The following is a 24027-nucleotide window of genomic DNA, read 5'->3' on the forward strand; positions in this document are numbered from 1 at the left end:
ACCTCAAACAGTTAAACTTATCCAAACAACATGAACATAAGCTATTTTTTTCATTTGTGTGTAGAAATTAATTCAACATCTTTTTTCCTACCAGACTGTTACAAGATACTCCAGTTTTTCTTTACTCAGAGATGCTTACAATTCCAGAGTTGTATGAAGGTCAAGAATATTCAAGTGATTATGATTTTCTTTTTAAAGAAAAAAAGAAAAGAGGACAAAAAACTATTTTATTCATTATCCTCTTAGCCATTAAAACCAGGAGCAGCGACTGTAAAAGCAGTTTAGTTGAGGCCAAACCTCATTGTAAAATCTGACTGACATTGAAATTACAAGATTTGCCTTCAAGCTGCTGACAGACTCTTTCTCTTACAGGCGGAACTTTCCAAATGCTTTTGACCTCTCAGTAACAAAACTATACTTTTCTTCAGCTAAAAGAACCATTGAATATTTTATGTGTGTAAGAAAAGAAAATATAGATGAATCAAGGTCTAAAGAATCAATGTTGTGATGAAGCCACTATTTTCATCGTAACATTAGCAAACATTATTGCTGAGAAAACATGTTCGATGCCAGTCGTGTCTGCTCAACTGACACTTAGATAGAAAACGGTGGCTGAAGAAGTGACAAATCCTGTTACGGTTGTATTTCCTGCTGTGCTGTTCTAATATCGCCACATTCAAACACAAAATAGAACCTTTTGATCTAAATGATGGCGTTTAGGCAGAGCTTTATTTGCCCAAATGAAGGGAAAATTGCCTTTTTTTGTTAGACAAAAGTCCTGACAGATTGAACTGTAATCCTTCTCTTTGCTGAGATGCCAAATTCGAGGGAGAAATAAAGCGAAAATAAGGATTTTTTTTCTCACAGTGCCATTGTTTATATCACATTCTGCCAGCAGTAGTGAAATTTGGCCTCGTACACAGGTTATCTTTGCCAACTGTGTTTCTGCCTTGTGAAGTGATTGTCTATAAACACTGGAAAACAGGGTTGAGCAAGTCTTTTGTTATCGTTTGAAGATTTGGCCTCAAAGTGGCAAAGTTTTCTTTAAAAACTAAATATATTTCTGACTTTTTTATCAAACTGCCTTTCCCCTTTTTTTCCCCTTCATACATCTCAATGCTTCCTCCTCGTGAGACTGGCGGGGACGTGATTTAAACAGACTCGTCAGCCGTGTCAGGCTGTCACGACGCACCTCGTTGCTGAATATTAACCTTCCAACCATCTGCTTCAGGGCGAACATCCTGACAGCTTAGAGATGTCTTACATATGCTTTAATTGCATCTCTCAGATAATTCATCCACTTTACAACGTATCTTACTGAAGAAATAACTGAAAATCTTACTTCAAAAAGATTCTGGCATTTCTATCATTAGACGCTCTGCCTCATAATATTCCTTGGAAGTTGTGGGGATTTATTTATCCACCAGTCAAATGCAATTTTTATTCATGCTCATCCTGGTAACAACCTGTCAGAGGATGGTGTTCACTGTAGTGCAAAATAACATTGTCTATTAGCGGGTTTAGGTACTCAAGGTACAAGACCCTGGCTCGAAAACTCTGTTCTTTAATGGTAGTATCATCCTGATGTTTGTACCAGAACCAGTCCATGAGACATTTGATACAGGGCCACACAGAAAGAAAAAACAAGTTATAAAAGTTCTGTTGTATTGATAATTACTCTCTAAAAGGTGTTTTTAATCCTGGTGTTGCCTCTGGTTCAAGGTGAAGGACCTTCTAGGCTTCCAGAAATACTGTACATATGCAGTGGTGGAGGTTGGTCAACTTGACCAGGAGGCAACACAAGGAATGAAAAAAAAAAGTTTTCTTCTGATATTAGCCTGTTACTCTTAAACGTCCAGGCCCCTGGTCAAAGGGAAAGATACCTTATCTAATTGTTGGTAAACAAGGAAAAAAAACAATAGATTATAACACTCCCATACTTTTGCATAAAAACCAGCACTGGGATCCTGCTTATTCAGCATTATGGTTAGATGTATTAATATTCATTTTGTTTTTTGACCCTTGTTGCACATTATCGTTCAGCCCAATACACATGTCTGTTGATTAGCCCTTGTTTATATCACCATAGGTAGAGGCAGGGATGTAACAGTAAAAAAAAACTCTCAGAAAGCTCAGGAGAAACTAAAAATTCCCCTTAAACTTGTGTTAAATTAAATATACTTATGCCTTCCATTGTTTGTTTTCTGCAAATATTAACTATACTGGTTCAAGAAGAGACGTGATTGCAGATTCCTGTTCCATCTCTGTTGGGGTCTACTGGCCCATATGAATGAATGATATGTATGTTGAAAAAACAATGAGTTGCAGTAACAATATCATAAAAGTATTCTTTTTATGGGCCATGTTATTGCAGGAATTTTATCCTTGAAAACTGAGGGTAGCATGTTTTCTTTGACAGTATTTTACATGAATTAGAAATAAACAAGGTTACACTAGATACAAGGATTAAACAATCTGTTCTGGCCCTGGTTTGCTGAGGGATTTCAATGCCATAGGTGCCAAAAGTGTACTAATTCAAAGCATGGACTGGACCGATCTCAGTATGGGCAGCTGTTTTCTGTCAAGGCAAAATTTTCACTTTTCACACATTTTATGTTCCAATTCCAAAATAGGAAAAATAAACCCAAAGATATTAGACTGGAACAACCTGATATTGGATGTTTCCAAAAGGCAAGCGACTGATATTATTGAACAGCTGAGGAAACTGCGGATATGGAACCAAAAAGGGCCAAAAATAAGATTTAAAAAAAGGTAAATATATAAATCATATTGTCTAGAAAAATCTGTCCAAACCACAACATTTCTCGGTTTTTCATGGTGGACAGAAACCCTGAGACAGTTTGTTTACTTGATATTTGTTGGTTTACATACAGACATTCGCACAGATCACTACCATTTGACCTGAAAGTTCAAGGGAAAACACATTAAAAATAAAAAAGAATTTTGAGAAAATTGGACGAAATGAAAAGCCTTAACATCGAGAAGAAAACACACACAAGAGTAATGTTTTTTTTTCTCCTATCTCTCACTCTCTCTCTAGAGAGTATTTCGAAGCTTCTAATGGATTTTTAAACAGGGTTATGAAACACACTCACAGCTTAAATGGTTCAAATGGAACAAAATATGGCAAATCACATAAGGAGAGGAAAAACGTGGTGCAGTTTAGACTTTTTCCCGCACTCTTAATCGCCGCTACTTTTTAATGTTGGATCGATGAATACTTAATGGTAATGGTTGAAAGTAAATAGAACAAATGTGACATCGTCGCAGGGACGAATGGAGCGGGAAGACCAGGGAGGTGCAACTGTGCTGCCAGGATTGTGGAATGCAAAACCTCAGCCATTTCCCCTCCGTTTTGGATTTCTCCTGTTTTTTCTTTTTAGTCCAGTCATCCATTTTATCCCCCTCTTTTTTTTGGTCCGAACCTTTCTCCAAGTTGTTCCCCATAAAGCATCCGTGTACATTGTTCAGTGAACATTCCTCAGCGGCCTGGATCGCAGCGGTGGATTCTTGCACGTACATCACGGCCTGCTTTACATCAAGTGCGATGAGGGACAAAGAAGGTAGAGAAAAGAAGCCGTTGTGTCTATGAGTCTGTGGAGGGTGTAAAAAATGTGCAGAGTATGGGGTGCGTTCCCGTCAATAGGGGTAACTTTTGTTTTGTGAGAGCCCCAGTTCCCTCCCTCCTTCCCGTCTCTCTCCCTCGCTCTCCGCCAATAAGGGGGAGGGCAGGGAGGGGGTGATAGACAGATGCAGCTGGTAGAAGGAGGTGCAAGACTCCTGAGATAGACAGACAGACCTAAACACACTGAGAGAGAAAGCTCAGGACTTGTGAACCCTCCTTTCTGCTCCAAACACCTCCCTTTCCCCCCCTACTTCAGCCTCCAGTGGTTTTTTTGTTCTTGCCCAGGGTAACTTTTCTGTGGAGCGTGTTTGTGCATATGTGTCTCCGACTCAGCCTTCTGTTAGCAAGGGGGGAGAATTTGCTGAGGCGATTGCTTCCTTCACCCTCTCTCTTTTCATGCATCCAGCATCTCTATGGAGGAGAGAGAACGCTTTTTCTTCTTCTTCTTCTTCTTCATGCTGTCTAGAGTGAAAAACCCAGGGATCCACTGGAAGTGAGGGGGATTGAGCTTCAAAATAAAAGCTCTCGTTCTGTTAAACAAAACATGTTTGGATGAACAGAAAAAAAAATATTCCGATGTCTGGCATCCTCTATGATTATTCTTAGTCTCTTAATTTTTATTTAAGCGGTCATGTTTATCTTTTGCTATACATTTCCAGCGTTAATAAAAGATGTTTGTTCCTATTTGATGTCAGCTCTCTTTAAAGTCAGAGCACACTTTATACAGCAGCTGACATTAATATGTGATCTCAACGTTCAGTTGAGACCCTTTGGATCAAGGAATGAAGGTAACATGTACATTTAGAAGTGATGGACAGCCAATTGTATTCATTCATTTGGTTAATAAGTACATGAAGAGGACAAGTGTGAAGCGATAGGAGGCAGAAGTCAGGGTTTAGGGGGAGGAGACCAACTTGAAATGACCCTTGACTGACCCCGAAAAACATAGAAGAAGAAGAATTAGAATTCAGACTAGTCTCTCCGTTTTCTCCTTTGGTTAAATAAAAAGTGTCTCTTTTTCTTTATCTTTATTTGAAGCTAGGAATGTCAGACTCATTTTATTTATTGATATGTTGATGTCTTTAAGAAAATGCATTGCAGCAATTCACAGGATTCCTATTTAGCTTAAAAAATCTGTTTTAACAATGAATCTATAATTAACATATCTATATTTACCTTCCAATGTCAGTATTATTACGCATCTGCTTACTTTAATATTATTTGATTGAATTATTTATAACTGTCCAATAGTTTTCTTTAAATATCGGTAAGATCCTTTTTTTTTATTTAAAAATTATTTATAAGAAAACACCAAAATTAATCAAGTTGGATGAATTTTGGTTTTGCTGTGATATCAACCATAAAATACATCTACATTAGCTATTTTAAGTTTATATCGATTTTCAGAATTAATACCGCCAAAAAGAACAGATAAAAGAAAGAGAACAGAAAACGGCTATTAAGGTTTATAGATGGTAATGAGAGCCGCATAAATACAGTCATGGCCGTACCTTGTCCATGTGGCTCTAGCCTTATCTAGCAAACGGAAATAAGTTATTGCAATTTCAGATTACATGTCATGCATATATTCTCCATCTTCTAGTGATGATTATCAAGCCTGGTCTACAACCAAATCGCCGGTCCTTATTTTATTTTGAAATCGATCGCTGCGAGCTTCCTGCTCCGTCTGTATGTGCGCGCCGGTGCGTTGACGGAGCAGTCAGAGGATGGCTGCCTGCGTCTGAGCTGCTCCTCTGCGCCCTCGGAGGGAAAACTCCGCGTAAATAAACGAGGGTAAAAACCCCTGGCGAGTTTGTAAAAGAAGAACAAGTCCCCCGACATTTTGGAGCTCGTTGCTCTCTTTTTTTCCTGCCAAAGGTTTTCTAATTCTTGTGGAACGTAGGTGCGATTTTTTTGGGGGGAGCATGCCTGCCGAAGTGAAACAGGTTAGTGTGAGTCTCATCTTCTTCTTCCGTCTTCTCTCCTCCTTCTCTCCTTCTTCCCTTCTTTTACATTCTACATGCTCGTTGCTTTTGGTTGTTTTTTTTCATCCACCTGCTTCATTGAAGACATTTTTTAAACCGAGTAAGAAATGCGTGGATGTCCTTCAGAATGGTGTGTGTTGGGTGTGTGTGTGTGTGTGTGTTTGGTGTGTGTTAGGTGTGTGTTTGGTGTGTGTGGCAGCTGGCTGACATCAGATATATGAAAGACAGCTCTCCCAGTCATTTGCACCACTTAGCAGTCTTTTTCAGGCTGTAAATAGTCGTGTTTCTGGACGTGTTTGGTGTGTGTTGTAGTCCAAGACTTACGAGGTCCCTGACACATTCATGGACTCACACATGTCACTGCCATGTATAGAATGACCGGTGTGTGTGTGTGTGTGTGTGTGTGATCATGGAACTTCCATCATGGAAGTACAGAAAGTTTGTCCCTCGTCATCGCCTGCCAGGTTTTGAATGAACGCAGACTAGGATTTATAGCCTGGACTCTGGTGCCAATTGTGTGTGTGTGTGTGTGTGTGTGTGTGTGTGTGTGTGTGATGCCTGGCATTAAAGCCCTTTTGTCTTCCACTTGCAGAGATACCACTGGAATGTGCTTTTGTGAGCTGAGTGTGTCAGTGGAGGTGTGTGTGGCAGGGCATGACATGCATACATAACTGGCAACATCTCCCTGTGTTTGAAGAGCATCCTCAGGCACCATCACAAACCCAGCTTGGCACTTCTTAAGAGCCAGAGAGAAGGAAGACAGACGTCCAGAAGCAAATGCATGGGAAAGGTTAACCTCTTTGTTATTGTTTTTTCTGCTAGGATGGAGTTTGAAAAAAAAGAAAAAAAAGAGCTGTCTGGGAAAGACGGTTGCTTACATTGCTGTGACTCGTGGGGTTGACCCTGTGGATTTGTGCCAACGGATGAGAAGAGAGAGGAGGATGAGGATTCACTTGTTGTTGTTGTTGAATATGCAGTTTAAATAGGGCGGGGGATTCATCTTTAAAAGTAATAACAGAAGCAAAATGTCTATATTATGTTTTCAGCTCGATAAACTAGCGAATCCATTCATATTTATTTCAGTTATTTACTAGTTAAATCACTACCAAAAGAGAGTAAATAAATATTTCGTTAGAAAATTTACCACAATTTTAGTCTTCTGTCTGTGATGTCACATACAAAATATGTCAGCATTACAGGGTGGTTTTTAAAACTGCATGATGGGCATGAATCATGATTCTTATGATAAAAAATATAACGTAATAAAATATTAATCTTGAGCTATAGTATTTATATATTATTATTATTATTATTATTGTATTATTATTATTATTATATATTTCTTATATTTAAGCTTTGGAACGATCTTCCTCTCTCTCTGCGCTTGATGGATCTACTGACTCCTTCAAGAAACATCTTAAGACGTTTTTATTTGTTCAGGGTTTTCCTTGATTTTCTGGAACTCCTGTTGTGTTATCAGTTTTATCTTTACCTTTAAAGTTTATACTTAATTGAATATTGTTTTGATTGTTTAAGCGCTTTGTGACCATGGTCTGGAAAAACGCTATATAAATAAAAATGACTTACTTACTTAATTAATCGATTAATGTTAGCTGCTAATTATAAGTAAGACTTTCTGAAAAGTCCGGAATTGCCACTGTTTGTATTTTCAATAGCAACACATCCGAAAACTGTTTTGACCCCTTTAGAAAAAGCTTGGAAATTTAGTACTAGACTTTTTTGTAAGCTCATGAATTGGAATTCCATTGAATGACCCATGGCTTCTTAAATTTCAATTCAGTCTTAAGACCAACTCAGAGTAAGAAACACAACTATTGTGGACTGTCCAGTGGCTTTAGTTGTGTACTTGTTCTAGTGCTTACAAAAAAGTGTTTAAAAGTTTTTTATAGCGCATAGTCATTGCCTCAGTTTCCAGTTTCAAATGAATCATGTTCGTTACATACATCTGTTATTACTGTTAAAGTGAATCTTGGTTCAACATGTATGAAAATACAAACATATGTGGAGCTCTCTAAAATGTTTGCCTCACTGCTGTTGATCGTGTCTAGTTTAAAACGCTTGTCAACATCATGCAACAATGTTCCCCCGAGATTTGTTCCAAAATTGGCTGAGGCAGAGTCCGGATTGTGTCCGTGACACCCCTACCCCCGTTTGCCGTGATGACTGGAATGGTTGGCATAGTTGTTGGCAAACCGGCGTGGTGACCTTTTCAACTTAGCTGGACGCTGCTCGGCGAGGGAGCACCTGCTGGTGCTGGAGTAAACATGACAGAGTTCCAAATGTGTCACATTCTAGCAGCAACTGCAACAATATTCAGTCGTGTTGCTTTTGTTGTTTGTTGTCCTGATATTTATAGGATATATTTTTAGCCTTAGCAGGATTTATTTTAAAGAGTTATTCGATGCTAAATGAAAATACATTTGGGTTATTGATATATAGCTTTATTAAGGTCGTAGGAAAAGAAGTAAAAGATATTTCCAAATAAATATGACAGACATAAATGACAAAGGATGATATGAAAATATTAAACTAAATACAGCATTAAAATAATTGATGAAATTAATGTTAAGGACAAGAAATTGAGAAACATTATGGGCTTTTCAATTGCGGTAAACGGTGATATTGTTCAATATGGTTCAAATATTAATAATTTTAATATAAATTGGATCTATTCCAAATGTCATGGTAGTTATTTGCCTCGATTTAAGTATAAGTGGCTTGAGTGGGACTTAAACTCTAGCTTTAAAGTAATTCATGTTTTTTATCAATACAAATAAACACAATTTGTAAAAAAAAATTAAATTGTGGAGCTGCTGAGTAAGTGATTCTATATTCTATATATATTCTATCCATATTTTTTATAATTGACGTTTACACTTTTTATAGTTTATAATAGCTAGAATTAAGTATGAAGAGTCTTCTTCAGGACTGATCCATAGGTTTACTTTTTTTCTGAAAGTTTCTTTATCATGTAGCGGCTAAAAAACAATAAAAGGAAAAGTTCTGGCTCACCACTCACATGGAATATATCTTTCTGAAAGTTGGTCCATCAGCATTACAGAGTTCACTTTCATAATTAATGTGAAATTGATTCCTCTGAGGCTGCGTAAATGGGACCAATTACTTTTTCAAGTTGTTAAACTGCTGCCACAAGCCACTTTTGTTTTATTACTCTAATAGAAATATCTATACACCGTGAACAATAACCTACTCAGTTAAAACAATCCATTATGGTTCGTTTCAATGTGAAAGAGTTGCTTTCTACCTATAGGAAAAATGTTTTGCAGAAAGGAGCTCCCATGGTAGGGATTGGTGTGTTGGAAACTATTGAAATGGATACATATTGCAATATATATTGTTATAAACTGCATCGATATTCGACAGCGTTGTATCAATTCTTTGTTTCAAATCATATTTTATTGTTTACCATAGCCTGTTAGTGGTTTTCATTTTAACAAAGTGTGTTTACAATAAATTCAATTTTGTGTTGCAACTTAACTTCCGGCTTAGATAAAGAGACAATGAAATCCTGCGAGATCCCAGTATGACTGAGGACGGGAGGATACAGTCCCAACTTTGAAATACTATTTCTGGACATGGTTTGGTTTAAAAAAAAAAATGAAACAGTTACGACTTCGTCAAGATTCAGGTGGTCCGGAAAATCTGCAACGCAAAAGTTGTATACAATACACACCTCCAGTATGGATGGTGTCGGATTTTCTGGTTTAATGTGTATGGACTAAATGGAAGGATTAGAACCCCACTCTGGTATGGGAATGTCTTAGCTATCGTACCAAGAACGACTCACCACTGTTACTCGTCAATCTGCACCATTGGTGTAAAATATATGAAGGAATAATTCTACAGGTTCTGTAAAACACACAGGGTAGGTTACTATCATATTTGGATACATTATTTTAAACAGACGCTACAGTGGAGTAAGGAGATCTACTGATCTGCCCGGACCTGGTCTTAATGCTGCAGCAGAGCTTACACTAAATGAGTTTTAACCCAATGCAGATTACTGAACAGCCCTCAATTAGAGAGGGGGGTTGCAGGGCGGGGGTCTGTCTGAGTTAAAAATAACTCAGCCTTTATTTCAGAACTTCACTCTGGCAGGGTTAAGCCCAGAGCCTGGAAATCCAGCCTCTGCGGTGCTGAAGTCATAAAGACGAAGGGAAACATAATGAATAACCCAACAGCCATCATCTCGCTAAGGTCTGTCAAAAAAAAAAGACAGACTTTACTTTCCCTCCGCAGCGTGAAAGACCCGTTTGAATAGCAAAATAATTCGTCAGTGATTCAGCCAAAGACCAAAGGAGGTCTTGTCTTCAGACGGCGGGTTACTGCCAGATTCCTGACAGCTAGCGGGGCTTTCAGCTGGAGCCACTGAATTCCACTTTTTTCTTGGAAGAGGTTTTTTTTTTTCTTCCCCCCCTTGAATAAATCTAAGAATCTTTATTTCCTCTCTCACTGTTTCTATATGATCTAGCCACCATTGTCTGCTTCGGGTTTCTGTCGTTTCCCCGGGCTCCTGGAGGAAGATCAATATTTGAAGACATGTAGAGCATGAGGAGTCGTATTGTTTAGCAGGTCAACGACGAAGAAGGCGGACGTGGCAGTGACCGGAAACATGTCAATGCTTCATCGACAGGGCATTTACGGGAAGAGCAGTGAAAGGGGGCGTGAGCGGGGGGTTAGTCTTGCTGTTGTGTTTTGAAGGTGAGGGGGTATTGGAGGGGGATCATATGGTGGAGGGTTGAAGCAGATGGTCTTTCGGTCATGCAACCTGTCCATACTGACCATTCCCCCCATGGTTGCCATACCATTCCCATAGCTCTTCATCGCAACAGGAAGTAACAGAGGCCGATTCGTCCAACATTAAAGATTAACCAAACACTGCTCAAATCCATCTGAACATACATGTGATTGTTTTCCCCATTTGGCAAGACACATGCTCACTGAGCTTTTGAAGCAATTCAAGCTTTAGGTTTCAAGTTACCTAAATTGAATTTGCACGCGACGAGCCTGCAGCGTATACATCCCTTCACATGACAACCCTCTCGCTATAATCCAGGTCACGCACCCAAAATAATCCCTTACATTTAAAAAACACTTTAGTGGTACATCAGATTATTTTCCTGCATTCTGAGGATTGTAAGTGTATCTTAACATTTATGTTCATGGTTCAAAGACGGACATAATGCAACATACAAACTAAATATTGCCAAACAATTATGACAAACAAGGTTTTTTAGACTTTTGCCATACTTGTTACTTAGTGTATTTATTTTGAAACAAGCAGTTATGGTATAGGTGTTTTTGGGAAATTTTTTTGAGAGTATTAAAAAACAAAACAAAAAGCAGGGTGAACAGGAAGTGATATAATATAGTGGTAGGTACTAGTGGAGTAGACTCAATATGCTAATGCTTCTTCCTACTCATTTTCAAACGTACAAAGGTTTTTACCAAGTAGAGCTTCAAGTGTAATATATTATTCACATGTTTGAACTCATCTGTCAGTCATTAGCAACTTCATGTGTCACTTCTCAGAGAAAGAAGGTTGCAGGTGAAAAACATGAGATCAGATAAACAGAAAGAAACCACACAGATATAAAATTGTCAAATATTTTGTGTATTTTGCAGGTACGTTGTGATGAACAATACAATGATTATTGTGCAATTGGCAACACCAATCAAAACTCACGTGACAATGTAGAATTAAAAAATGAATTAAGAAAACTTGTGCACAAGTACCAGAGGTACATAAAGTTATAATTACATATACGGTGGAATAAATGAGGATCAAAGCAAAGCTCTGACATGTCGGTGGATCAGGAATATTACAGTGGTTTCTCTAGATTTACGACTGTAGTTAATGTTTCAAAGTTGCCTTTGGACCAGATCTCCTCGGTGGAACTCGACTCCTGACATCTGTCCCTCAAGCGGGTTAAAACAAACAGCAAGAATGATGTGCAAATGTGATTCGATCCCAGCAAGCTGTGGTCTGGCTGTATATATAGCCCACTGTATGCACTTGTACTGTATCATGTGAACGGCACATTCAACTTTTGGGTGTTTGGTGGATGATCTTTTGGCACTCGTCCATAGCTTCCAATCGTCAATCAGTCCGCACCATCGACGGGTAGAGGGAACAATGCAGGCCTGCATTTCACCCACCATCTGACAACTTCCCGGCTCTTCCCATCATGCCGGCGGAATTGAAAGTAAATTGGAAAGCGGTGGGGGGTTAGAGGGAGATTGATGCTGTCACACTGCTATGTTTGGAAGCAGCATCGTAGAGAAAAAGCAGCAAATTAATGAGATGGCAGCTTATTATCTTGCCAGAGCTGCTGAATCTTTTTACCCAGTCAGCTCTGCACTCAGGCTTTTATCACAGAATCGGGCAAAATGTCTGAATTGTGTAGGCATGGCTGTAATTCAGGCTTCTGCAAACACGTCAATGCTCCACGTTAAGTCTGTGAGCTCAAGCAATTTTGTAAAGTAACTCCAGGGAGTTTTGTTGCCTTCAGTAAACACTCCACACAGATTGTAATAGTTATCGGTTTTGTGCACAGTCCCATTGTGTTGTTGTTGTGTATTATGGCTGGAAAAATGCTTGTATATAAAATCACTTCATGACTTGTAAGATTCAAGGTATTGTCATGGATGAACTTATGATTTATTAACACTGTTTTCTGATTTTATAGTAAACTAATTCTATCTTCGGCCTGACACACAGATGCCAAGATTGATGCTAACTTTAGCAGTTGAGGATGTTTTTATTAATAGGAATTATTTGCAGCTTGATTGTTGGTCTTATACTTAGATATTGTGAATAATGATAACAAGTTGTCCAGCTGAAGGAATTCATTAACTTAAATCAAATATTGTAGGAAGGAACTGTTGACAGTGATATGTTTTTTTGTGGTGTTTAGGGTTTCGTTAGAGAGAACTGCAGAACTTTATTCTTTTAATGTATGTAACAATGATGGTTTACATGTTGAAAAAGCTATTGAATTTAGCTAAAATAAATGTGGGGCAATAGTATTGGGTAGAAAACAAAAACGCATTAGTGAAAATGATTCATATTTTTCTCGGCATATACAAAGTATTTGATAGATTTGATAAATAAGTAGTTTTGCTTGTGTTATATTTCAAACAAGAGAGCGAATAGTCGTTTTCTAAGCTTTGAATTGTTGCATGGGACACCCACGTGATGTGGCAGTTGTCCAGTCCTCATGGACGCTGCTCAGAAAACTTGGTTGTTGGTTCAGACCAGGCCCTGAAAACAGATTTTGGACGGGTATGTGGAGGAGGGCCAGTTCACCGTCTGGGCATGCTCTTTATCAAACCACCTAATCCCTGACTGCATGGATGCCACTTTTGTTCGACATCTTCTTCTTTAATACTCGCTCCTAGCCCTTTAACTTCGGAACACGTCTTTTTAACCAAGCAGTTGCAGTTTCAAACTAAATGTGTAGCCCTTTGAGAAAGTGACTGTGAACCAAGTAAGCATTAAACACAGAAAACACAAATTTGCTGCTTGAATGTGTAAAGAATTTCATAGAACTGCCCAGTATTTTCTTGGTTTATTTACTTGTTTTTCTTTCTCCAGACGTTTGTAAGTGCCTGCCTTGTTTACCAGGAAAGGTTGAAGTCATCATTGCCTGACATTGTTAGATAAACACGGCTAATCTGGGATGTTAAAGGCCAGCAACAAGAGCCATGTTTTGATCAGGTGGATAAGAGCGACCTGCCTCGGAGTAAGCGAGGAGAAACTCTGCTGCAGCAGAGTAACAGAAGAAATAAAGCATTCAATTGAACTGTGCTGGGAGCAACCCTGAGGGGGCAATTATTGTGCGACCTTCTTATACACTAATACTAGTGTTATTAAATCATGGTAAGGGCTGCAACTGACACTTATTTTAATGGACAGACATTGATCAATGAGACAACTCATTGTGTATTTGCAGCATTAATAGTAATTTTCTTTTTATTTTTTGTGAACAATTAAGGTAATAATTGAAAAAACATGTGAGGCTTTCCGTGCGATTAATTAGTTGAAAACTAAAAGTACAAAAAAAAGACCCAACTTTAACTTAAATGAACTTAAAAACGAGACTTTGTTTTGGCATATGTCCTCCTAAGAACGATCCAAGTTCATTTGATGTTAGTCATGCGTGACTTCCACTGTGTTGATTCAAGCTGACTATTTACCAAGTTAAGCACCTGCTTCTTGCAAATACAAAAGACTGAGACTAGACTTGGAGACAGTACAGCAAATATACACTCATTCTTCAAACAAATAAGTACAATGTATCTTTCAGAAGATGGGGCCATAAAACCATGACAATGAACTATTAAATTGTATTAATTTTACATTCCACATTTGTCTAAAATGTCAATGTAAGAAACTGGATCTCTCTTCTAAAAGGCTGAATATTCCTCCAGTTTGAGTGTATTGATCCAGAGATTAGTGACACCATCAACCACAAATCCATCCCCTCACCCACCTCAGAGAAAAGCTGTGGTCATACTTACAAAATAATGTATTTACGAATTACAAATCCTGCTAAAAGGATACACATGTTTGCTAGCGATCGTCAGTTTCCTGAATGGGTCTTCTAAAAGTGGCCGACTAGAGCAGAGCACCTTCTCCAAGGCTCTTCTCCTGCAGGCCTTTGAAAAGACCTTGCACTTCTTTGACTGTCATGTAAAGCCCATATAGGCTCCACCTTCCCAATCGTGCAGCTGGGGACCTCTTATAGGGGCCCCGAGGGGGAAGGTCAAAGTCCTCATGAAGCTTCCCTCAACCAGAAATGATGAAGCAAACACTCTCCATGTCTTTCTATCCCCCTTCAGAAACCTCCACATTGTACCAGGCAGTGTTAGCGAGGGGGCCGGGGCATAGAAAGGCGGCTCTTTGCGTGTTTAGTCTGGAACTTTCTTCAGGGGATTAGCCCACTTCCTGCCTTTCGGCCGCAGTCGTGGTGGACAACATCGATCAGCCATCATCGCACCATCTGTCTCAGGCTGTCTTTTGGGATTAATGATTCCCTATGACAGCTCTTTAGCAAGGCTCTTCAGTGTCATCTGACCTTTTAGATTACAGTGACATGTGGCACTGTGAGGGCCGTCAATAAGGCATCGCTACTTTATTTGGTGTGAAGTACGCCGTCATCGCAGTGGTAGGTGTTATCTGACACGTTCGGTCTTAAAACCTTAATAGCATTAGCCGTTTGTATCTGGCCATACTTCCTTCATTGTTTTCAGAAGTTAAAAGAGTCTTATGTGTTGCAATGTTTTCAAAGGGCTTATGACTGTATTAACAAGAGGAAATGTCACCGAAACCTTTTCTCTGCAGCAAACATTTTATACAAACAGTACTTTATAGTTAAAAAAACAACAAAATTGAGCACCATCACCATTGAATTTAAGATACTACTCCCACAGATGAACACATCATAATCATCATAATAGTATTAAACATGTGTTTTTTTCAAAATGAATGCAAGTTAGAGTTGTTACATGTTTTTTTAGTTTTTATATAAAAAACTTCCCCAGCCAAAACAGAGTTTTTGCTTTAATGTTCTTTTTTGATGAAACATTGGTCATTTATTTTTCAATAATTTTAACTATGACTAAAAATAATACACATATACAAAAGATTATGGGCTATTAGTTCATGAAGTCCTTTTCCAATTTTAAAAATTTAACTAACTAACTTTTTTTGGGAAAAATGTTAACATTTACATTGTTGTTTTGATAGGAAGCTAATGTATGGGTATGTGTTGCTAAGGAAAATAAAAAAACTCCAGGGTCCCTTTAAAATAAAAAATGTTAGAAAATTCAAGTTAAACATACATTTAAAGGCTTTTTTGTGTAACTACTATCAGATACCTACCGCAGTTCCAAGGTCCTAGTTGGCTCAAAATAAGCAACAGCAAGGAGATCTGTTTATTGCTTACTCTTGGCTCCGTCTCAAAGCCTGTTGAGAGTTTGACACTGGCAGTTGCTGACCTACTGACAGTTGTCGGCCACTGATGAGGCACAGGACTTCATTATGATGCTGTTCTATGTTTTTAACACACAATAGTAACCGCCGATGGCAGAGATCCAGAGAAATGAAAGAAAGCTACAGGGAGGGAAAGTGCAGAAAATAGGGAAAGTCCAAACCGCTGTTAGTTGACCACACTTGCTACAAGCCTTGCAACACAAACTTTGCGCTACACTCACTAGTGCTAAAAGTTCAGCCAAATGTGAAATGATGGGAAAAGATTAATACATTTCTAAAAATCTTTGTGCTGGGGGTTTTCTATTCGGGCAACAGTTTCCACAGTTGAATGGCTCCTACAATAGAGGCTTTCCAGCTCTGGACAACCTGTCATACGCTATTACATGTGAATGTGGCTGAGCATTGTTACTCATCTACTCATCTTCTCCTGATACTTGCTCATCCAATTTCCCAGAGGAACCCATGGTGAACAATGCACTGATGCGCCTCCTCACACATTCCGACTCAGCTCTATTGAGCTATCTAATGAACCTCTGCTGCATACGTAGCCAACACCGACTGCTGGGACTCTATAAACCCCCCCATCCTTTTTTTTGGATTAGTTTGGAATGTGTAACGTGCTGTGAAGTGGAGCTTGCTACTGTAGTGAGCCCTGCCAAACAGGTTTGTGGATATGATGCGACAGGTGGCAGGCGTCTGCGGCCGGTGCTGGGGTTAACACGTTAGCACAGAGTCGGAGCAAGAACAGTCCTGGTCCTGTGGTGTTGGCAGGTAGATCTGCCAGGGTCCCGTCGCTTAGTCAAGTGAAGGTTTACCCTTTCACCAGGAAACTTTGGTACTTGTTAAGAAAGGTTCAACCCTTTTTTTTTTCGTATTTTTAATTGACAAATACTTGTACATTTAAATAAAGTTGTGTATAAATAAATAAATACTCCTAAGTAAATACTCCTTAAAGTTTCATGTGGAACTGTCAGCATGCGTCATATATTCTTCCATATGCTAATTAGCATGCTAATGCTATTATAAAAGACAAAAAAAGTTTAGATTCCTGATAAATATCTGGATAATGGTGAGACTTGCAGCATATAAAAAGAAATCTATAAAAATAGTTATGTGATTATAGGAAAGCTATACTTAAGGCAAATGTTAGAATATATCCTTTGTCCCTTTAGGTTCTTTGGCGTCGCCATGTTTTATTTTTACTTCTCTTCAGTAACTTTATCTTAGATGTGTGGAAAGAAAGTGCTCTAAAACCCATAAAGTCCTAAAGTTAAGCAAACACAGCATGTTGACACAGACCTCCTCGAGTTCCCAAATTCCTTCCATCAAATTCAAGTACAGTTAAGAGAGGTTTAATCCAATAAAAACCCTCTCTTCGGCTGTTTTGTGTTTTTTTCTCTGTCTCCCCTGAGTCCAGCTCTGAATGTATATGTAAAGGGGGTGTGGGCGTGGTCAGGGCCAGACTGTTGTTCGGGCCACAAAGGAACACTGGGAGTATTTTCAGGTCATGGAGCAGCCGCATTCCACACCCAGACCATCATATCGACCAACTTTCTCGAATGTGACCCACCTCATCCCAATGTGGCTTTTCCTCAGACGTGGCCCTGAAATACTAGTCACAGTTTGGTGTCTCTGACCGTTCTCTAGGAAATAATCAATGCTTCTCTTGTGCAGGGCTTAAGCATCAGTTACCGTTTAGCCAAAAGTCACGAGAGACCAGACTAAGAGCTCACTTTTCTTGATCTGTTATGTTCTCACGCCACTCAGGTTGGGGCTTACCCAAGACCTTGATTTGGTCATGCAATGTTGTGGTTGACACACAATGCTAGCAAACACATGATTATTTGCACATGACATATATATATTTTTAACAAACGTAGGGACATGCATTTGAGTTATAATATATATATATACATCATTAGATCTTGCATCTCATCCATTCTCATCCAAGGAGATATGACCTTACATTTAGAAGTGAGCACTATGCAGACCAAATACTTTTTTTAAAGTATCTTGATATTTTTTAATTAAGTTTATTATTTCAGTATAGCTAATGAATCAACAATTACATACAATTATTTGAATGTATTTCATCAGTGTTTCATATAAAGTACTGAGAGACAAGTTACCAGGAAGATAAAAAGACCACAAGAGCAAAACCAATGAATTGTTTATGTCCAAAATTAAAAAATATATAAAAATATTTAATGATAAAATCCTTCCTTGGTAAAAGATGTTTACTGCAGAATGTTCTGAGAGTTGAAAAGTGTGTGTAAAAAGTTTCTTCAAAGGGAAAAGCTATTGTATCCTCTGCCTCACTGTGGTGTGGAAATCACAGCGGGCATGTGCAAAGAGAATGATCTGAAATTACAGGCCTCTGTTCACACTCTGCAATCTGAGTGGCGCAGGCAGCACAGTCGGCATGATGTCCTCGGCCCTGCTAAAACCCCTGCACAGAAGCCTCGAGCCTCTGCTGCCCGTTTCCCTGGTATCTGTGGCAACAAGTCCCTCTGTCTTCTCTTTCCAAACATCTGAATTGACTTTCTGTCGTAAACGAAAACTTCTGCCTTCCGTCGTTCAGACAGCTGTGATGCCTTTTGTTTCAGTTGTGTTTATTTTATCTCTCAGGATAAACTCTTCTGTACAAGTCATCTTTTCTGACTCATTGAAGTTAGTTTTTTTACATGCAGGCATTTTTCACAGATGTGCAGAAATAATATGAACTAACAGTAAGAGTTATTTATTTTTGACACATCAATGCCATTGTTGCAGTTTCCGTAACGGATTTGCTTAATTCTCTTGCAAGATGAATGATTGGTGGTATTGCATTGCAAGTCTAGTTTATAAAGATTCAGATAAAAGACAAGCATAAAATGATTCACTTTAATAATACAATTCAGGTTAAATAAGGAAGTTAATATTATGTTTGTCTCTTTTATTGTGAAATAGGGCAAGGCCAATGCTTGGTTTTCATCAAGTGCGTCACCAGCTTGTGTTAATCGAATATACATAGCAATATTTTAAATTCCCATTTTCCAGGTTGTTTTTGTAGTTCCTAACAACCACCATTAATATTTATTCCAATAGACTGCTAATGTTGTCCAGCTGTGACAATCTATGTACATTTATTTTTTTTAAGATAATTTCTTCTCATCTTCGTGACACAGATGTTTTTTCGGTTTGGCCTGTTGAAACAAATTTGAAATGATGTGGCAGCTTGTGGGTTTCTTTTTCATCAATTATTGAATGCTCTGGAAAGTGTCTCAGTAATGGGGCTGAAGAAGTTTTCAGTGAGCAATGTGATTTCTGTCTGCGACACCGGCGCGAGGACGAGCGGGCACTGTTGATGATGAAACTGTCTGCTCTGATTTGGTGATACCACTCGCAAAGCTGTAGCCTGAATAAATCATATCTCTTTCCTGTTCTTTGTGGTAAGCAGATGTTATGGCTGGGATGGATTTTGGAGCGTTGAAATGTGCTACTTTGGAAAGAAATATATTTTTTTAATGTCACAAATGATGCTAAATTACAAATAAAGACATTTTTCCTTTGATTAAGTTTGATTTGAGTAACAATCTTAGGTACAAATGTGTGTTTTGAGTGAGCAGACTGGTTTGTGAAAGATGCCTGGAAAGTGTTTTCTCGCCAGCCATGGTACTAGCCTGGATCATAGCCAATAGAATTTCTTAAAGCATCATTGAGGGTCATCCCTCATTTCTCCTGACCTGAAGAGACGGAGTGGGCGGTGGTTATTTCCTGTAAAACCTCTTAGGGTTTATTGTGGTCAGAATCAGAAATGCCAACTCGATTTCATTGAAAGACTCCAAGGGCTGATTCATATAAAGCCACATCGCAAATCCAAAGGAGCAATTTGGGAATCAGCTTTGGTCTAATACCTCAAATGAGTCATGAGCCACATGACAATCCTCTTTTTCCTCTCCAGCTGTCCCTTTGTTTTCAGAACACAGCCTACTGTTAAACCAGCCAATGAAACGATTCCTTAACCTCTGTCACCATTTCACCAGGATGGAACTGGATTGTTCTTGTCTTTTTCTTGTCTTTCTCTTGGCACAACAGCTCTGGCAAATTTGACCAAAACAATATATGTTTGGGAACAATGGCAGCTTCTTGACAATTTCAAGACTCGTGACTTGACACTGTTTGGACCTTGTTGACATATTTTAATAATATACCTTTTATAAATAATCTATTTTATTACATATATAAAAGGTGGAACAGTTTGTCCCTGATCATACATTATCAATCAACCACATGTTAAGCCAAGGTCTACAGAGCTCGCTCTTCAGTTAATATTCCTTACACATGCTTCCAAATTGGTTAAAAAAAACAAAACGAATATGATTGATATCAACCAATATGGAGAAATATATTGGGACATACTATTGGAAAATAACTCTAATTTATGTTAATTTATCCTATTTTCTGATGCAGTAACCAACCAAATAATAGGACACATACTTTAGCAGCTCGGAAATATTGAGATAATGTTGTGCGAGACAAGATATGTAATTGGTTGGTTATTTAAATAAAATAAAAGGTTTCTAAAGAACTTCAAAGTCGATGTCACTTTTTGAAAAATCCCTTTTTATGTCTTTGTTTATTTTTTTTTTAATATGTTTTAGCATTTTGCCAAGTACATCGTTTTTAACAACTTACATTTAGGAAGCAACAAAAAAACATAAGATAAATATTTAAAAAGAAAGGTGTTTTATTTATGAATCATAACATGAACCATAAATATACACATAATCAAATACCAGTTTTTAGAAAGTAAAGGTTGGTCTCATTTAAAAATGCTACATCAAGCTTTAAACAACAATACAAAATTGTTAGCTGCCCAAGTCCAACAGATCTCTTTGACAACATGGAAGAAAAAGTGTCTTAAGGTCCATTTGATTGGATCAATCCCCCACTAAAAGATTGGATCATCAAGCTGATCTGGTTTTTGCTGCCTGTTTAAACCAATGAAATGTCCAGATTGGATCGACCCAAATGACCCAATGATTCATTCAGTGCAAATATTATTTGCGTTGTTTTGGTTGTGCAATATTGACTCATGCGATGCAAGGTACATCAACATACATTGTACATACAATAATTGTTAATTATGCAGTGGATATGCTCATTTTATAAGAAGCTTGCATGCTGACAACATGAGAAAACCCCTGATCTACTTAGTCCAAAGTATAGATTGAGGGTCAGGATGTCTATAAAATGCTCTAAATGTGTTTGTTTCAGACTAAGATGAAAACAACTGAAAGAACAAAGGATGCGTATCAAAGTCGTGGCGGTGTTAATAAAGCTTACAAAGTTTTGCTATGACACTCAGTAAAAGTCCTTTCTTAGATTCTTTGCTGAAAAAGTTTTTCTTGCCGAAAGCTGCCTTTACCAGTCACTTCAAAGATTATTGGGGAAAAAAGGCTGTCACAGTGATTTGAGAAAATATAAATCTCAAGGCCAGTTAGGTTGTTTAACTGCACTGTCCTGCCACATGTCTCTGCTTTTATTAAAACTAAGATATTGGCCAGAAAACCTTGACCAGGACTTGGTAAACGTTGAAGCGGTTTCTCATGAAATCATACTTTTATGATTATAGCCGTCATAAAAGAGAATGTCGTAGGGTTTTTCAGCCCTGGCACTGGCTGAGAACACAGAATTCCATCCCAGTGTGAATGGAGGATGGGAATGTTTTCCAAACCCTTGTTATTGGAGATGGTGTATGTTTTAAGGGTACCCCTTACAAGTATTTGGATCCGAATCCCACTTTGTATCATGCCAAAACCATCGCCCCCGGCCCTCCCCCTTTCTTCTTAAGACCTTTCCTGACAAAAGCCGTCCATGGAGTCGCTGCTGTTGAAGTCATCACTCACCCACCACTCTATTTTTAAGCCTTCAGAGAGGCCCCTTCCCCCTTCTTTTGGAGTGAAGCGAGTCTCTCACACTCACTATGAAAACAGCTGCTGCTGCTGTGTGAGAGCCAGTTCCTCGTTAGTATAGTGGACAGTATCTCCGCCTGTCACGCGGAAGACCGGGGTTCGATTCCCCGACGGGGAGGATTACTTTTTTTTTCCCCTCCACAGTGTATCTGTATAACACATGCACTTGTGCTAAACAATGTTGTATGTTCATTGTAACTCACTACTATTAAAACTGGCTATGATTTCGGTGTTTGTCTTATGTGTTTTGTTTGTGTTTGTTAAAGCGCCTTGTGACCCTGGTCTAGAAAGACGCTTTACAAATAAACTTTACTTAGTTACATAATGTTGTTACTATAGAGTTATAGATCAATCAAGTGATTTGCAACGACAGCGTCAGCCTTGTTTGACTTTAGAATGCTGACTGATAAAATGACCGTCCCGTCCCAGACACAAAAGCGTCCCAGCGCTCTCGGCCATTGAATCGCCGCAGAGAAGCTCTAAAAGCTTCTCTGGGTTATGTTCTAGCCTCCAGCACTGCTCGCTCAAGTGTGTGATGATGACTGTTGTTGCTCGCATAATTACCACCACATTAAACGTCGCCCTCGTGGCTGGTGAAAACACTTGCATTGATTTAAGTAGAAAGAAGATTCTCGGGATGTGAAAAAGGCTCTTGAGGAGATTCCAGCGAAGGTCCTGCGGCAAAACAAGCAACAATTTAAAGCTTCTCTCAGTCACACAACGTCTTGTTCTCTCCGGAATCAAGAAAGTGCTTTTTATTGCCGTCGCATGTTGGCTTTATGTCCTACTTTGTGACCATCAGGTAGTTTTGGCAGCAAACAACTCTATAAATATTTATAACACTCACAGGAACAAAGTCCAAATACGAATCTGCTGTTGGAAACGAAGATCTTAAGAGGTAGAGAACAAGTTTTAATCTGCCAGAGACAGAAGTAACTTCTGTGAGGAAGACAGCTTCTGTTGCTCTTTAAACAAATAAATAATTACTTTTCTTTGTTTTTTTAAAGTTAAATCAACATACTTTGGCAAAACCCAAGTGTTATTTATGTTTCTATTGCAATCATCAATTGTTTGTGATGGTTTGAATAAGGCTTTGATGGATAGTGGAAATAATATCGGCAGTTAGATAACTATGCAAACACATCTCTATCAGACTATATTTTAACGGGACTCATGACCAAAGAATCCCTTTCTTCAAGGATTTAAAATTCAACAATGAGATGTATATTTACATAAGAACCAACACAAATTTATAGAATAATTTAATTTAAAATAATCCAACAGGTAGGTAAACCAATAATCCCATCACCTGCACGTTAACTCTTAGTCGAAATATGATAGTGTGATGCTGTGTTGCTATTAAATCTTAATTTCTTAACCAAATATGATCGGCATCCTGTTTGTTTTCAGGAGATAATTGTCCGTGTTGCATTCAAAACCTGTGAGCTGTCATAAAAGGACATCCTGGGCGTTTTGCCAATGTTTGTCTTTCCTCTCTGGCTGACTAAGATACATACAGATTTGTCAGGACTGTCATGTAGAGTCAAGTGTAATTAATCCAGATAACTCTCAACTGCTGCTGTTTACTGTGGTGGTAATTCACTGTTTGTTTTGAGAAATCTCATGGATTACAGGATATTTGAAAAATAACAGTTGCACTGAATATAACAGTAATGCTAATATTTGAAACCACCCAACCGTTATTTATATTTTTTATTTAATAAATATCAAACATATAAGAACAGTCATTGTTTAGCTTTTAACTCCTTTTCATTAAGTGTGTTCTTTACGCTGCCGTCTCCAAATAATTTACCGTATATTAATTAATGCCAAGTTTACGTGTAGCATCTTTGTTTCCTTTAACTTTATTGCTGCATCATATGCATCTCTTAGATGAGATAATCTTTTCTCAGTGTTTTGCAGCCTCTCTAGACAGTTGTAGGTCTGATTTAGATTTGAAAGAACTGGAATTGTGGTCTTTCTATGTGGAGTGTGTATCTCTGGCTGTTTTTGTGGGTTTCCTCCAGGCACTCTGGTTCCTCTCAGTCCATAAACAAATTTAAGTTAATTGATAACTCTAAATGGGTTGCTTGTCAATGGTCGTTCTTCTATACATTCCTACATATGGCCTTTGTTAGCTGCTGTCCTCATGGTGTCCCCAGGACAAGATCCAGCTCCCCACAAACCCCATCTGGGGTTAAGTGGAAGGACATTTGGGCTGGCTAAAAAAATAAAAATCGATTTTTTAACAATTTCATGAAACATTTACAATATTGTTTTTTAGAGCATGAGATTGATTATTGCACGTCATTGCACAATGCTGCGAATACGTTGGGTTGAAAATTACGAGTCTATATACCTTACACTCACCAGGACTGATGCGGTTAAAGCTCAGAACCA

General features: G+C 38.4%; 1 protein-coding gene across 5 annotated transcripts in view; it reads left to right on the plus strand.

Annotated features, from left to right (window-relative positions):
• The window catches only part of arvcfb (ARVCF delta catenin family member b), a 187688-nt gene that overhangs the window by 74903 nt on the left and 88758 nt on the right, over positions 1-24027 (plus strand). The window contains exon 1 of one of the 5 annotated variants that reach the window (XM_087796735.1): positions 5353-5592. The exons of the other annotated variants lie outside the window; for them this stretch is intronic. Coding sequence (XP_087652861.1) covers positions 5572-5592 — 21 coding nt within the window. The 5' untranslated portion in view covers positions 5353-5571. Of the gene's footprint in view, positions 1-5352; positions 5593-24027 lie in introns of those variants that run through there. 5 annotated transcript variants of the gene reach the window in all.

The sequence above is a fragment of the Callionymus lyra genome, chromosome 1 (assembly GCF_982586985.1).
Source record: "Callionymus lyra chromosome 1, fCalLyr1.hap1.1, whole genome shotgun sequence".
Taxonomy (NCBI): domain Eukaryota; kingdom Metazoa; phylum Chordata; class Actinopteri; order Syngnathiformes; family Callionymidae; genus Callionymus; species Callionymus lyra.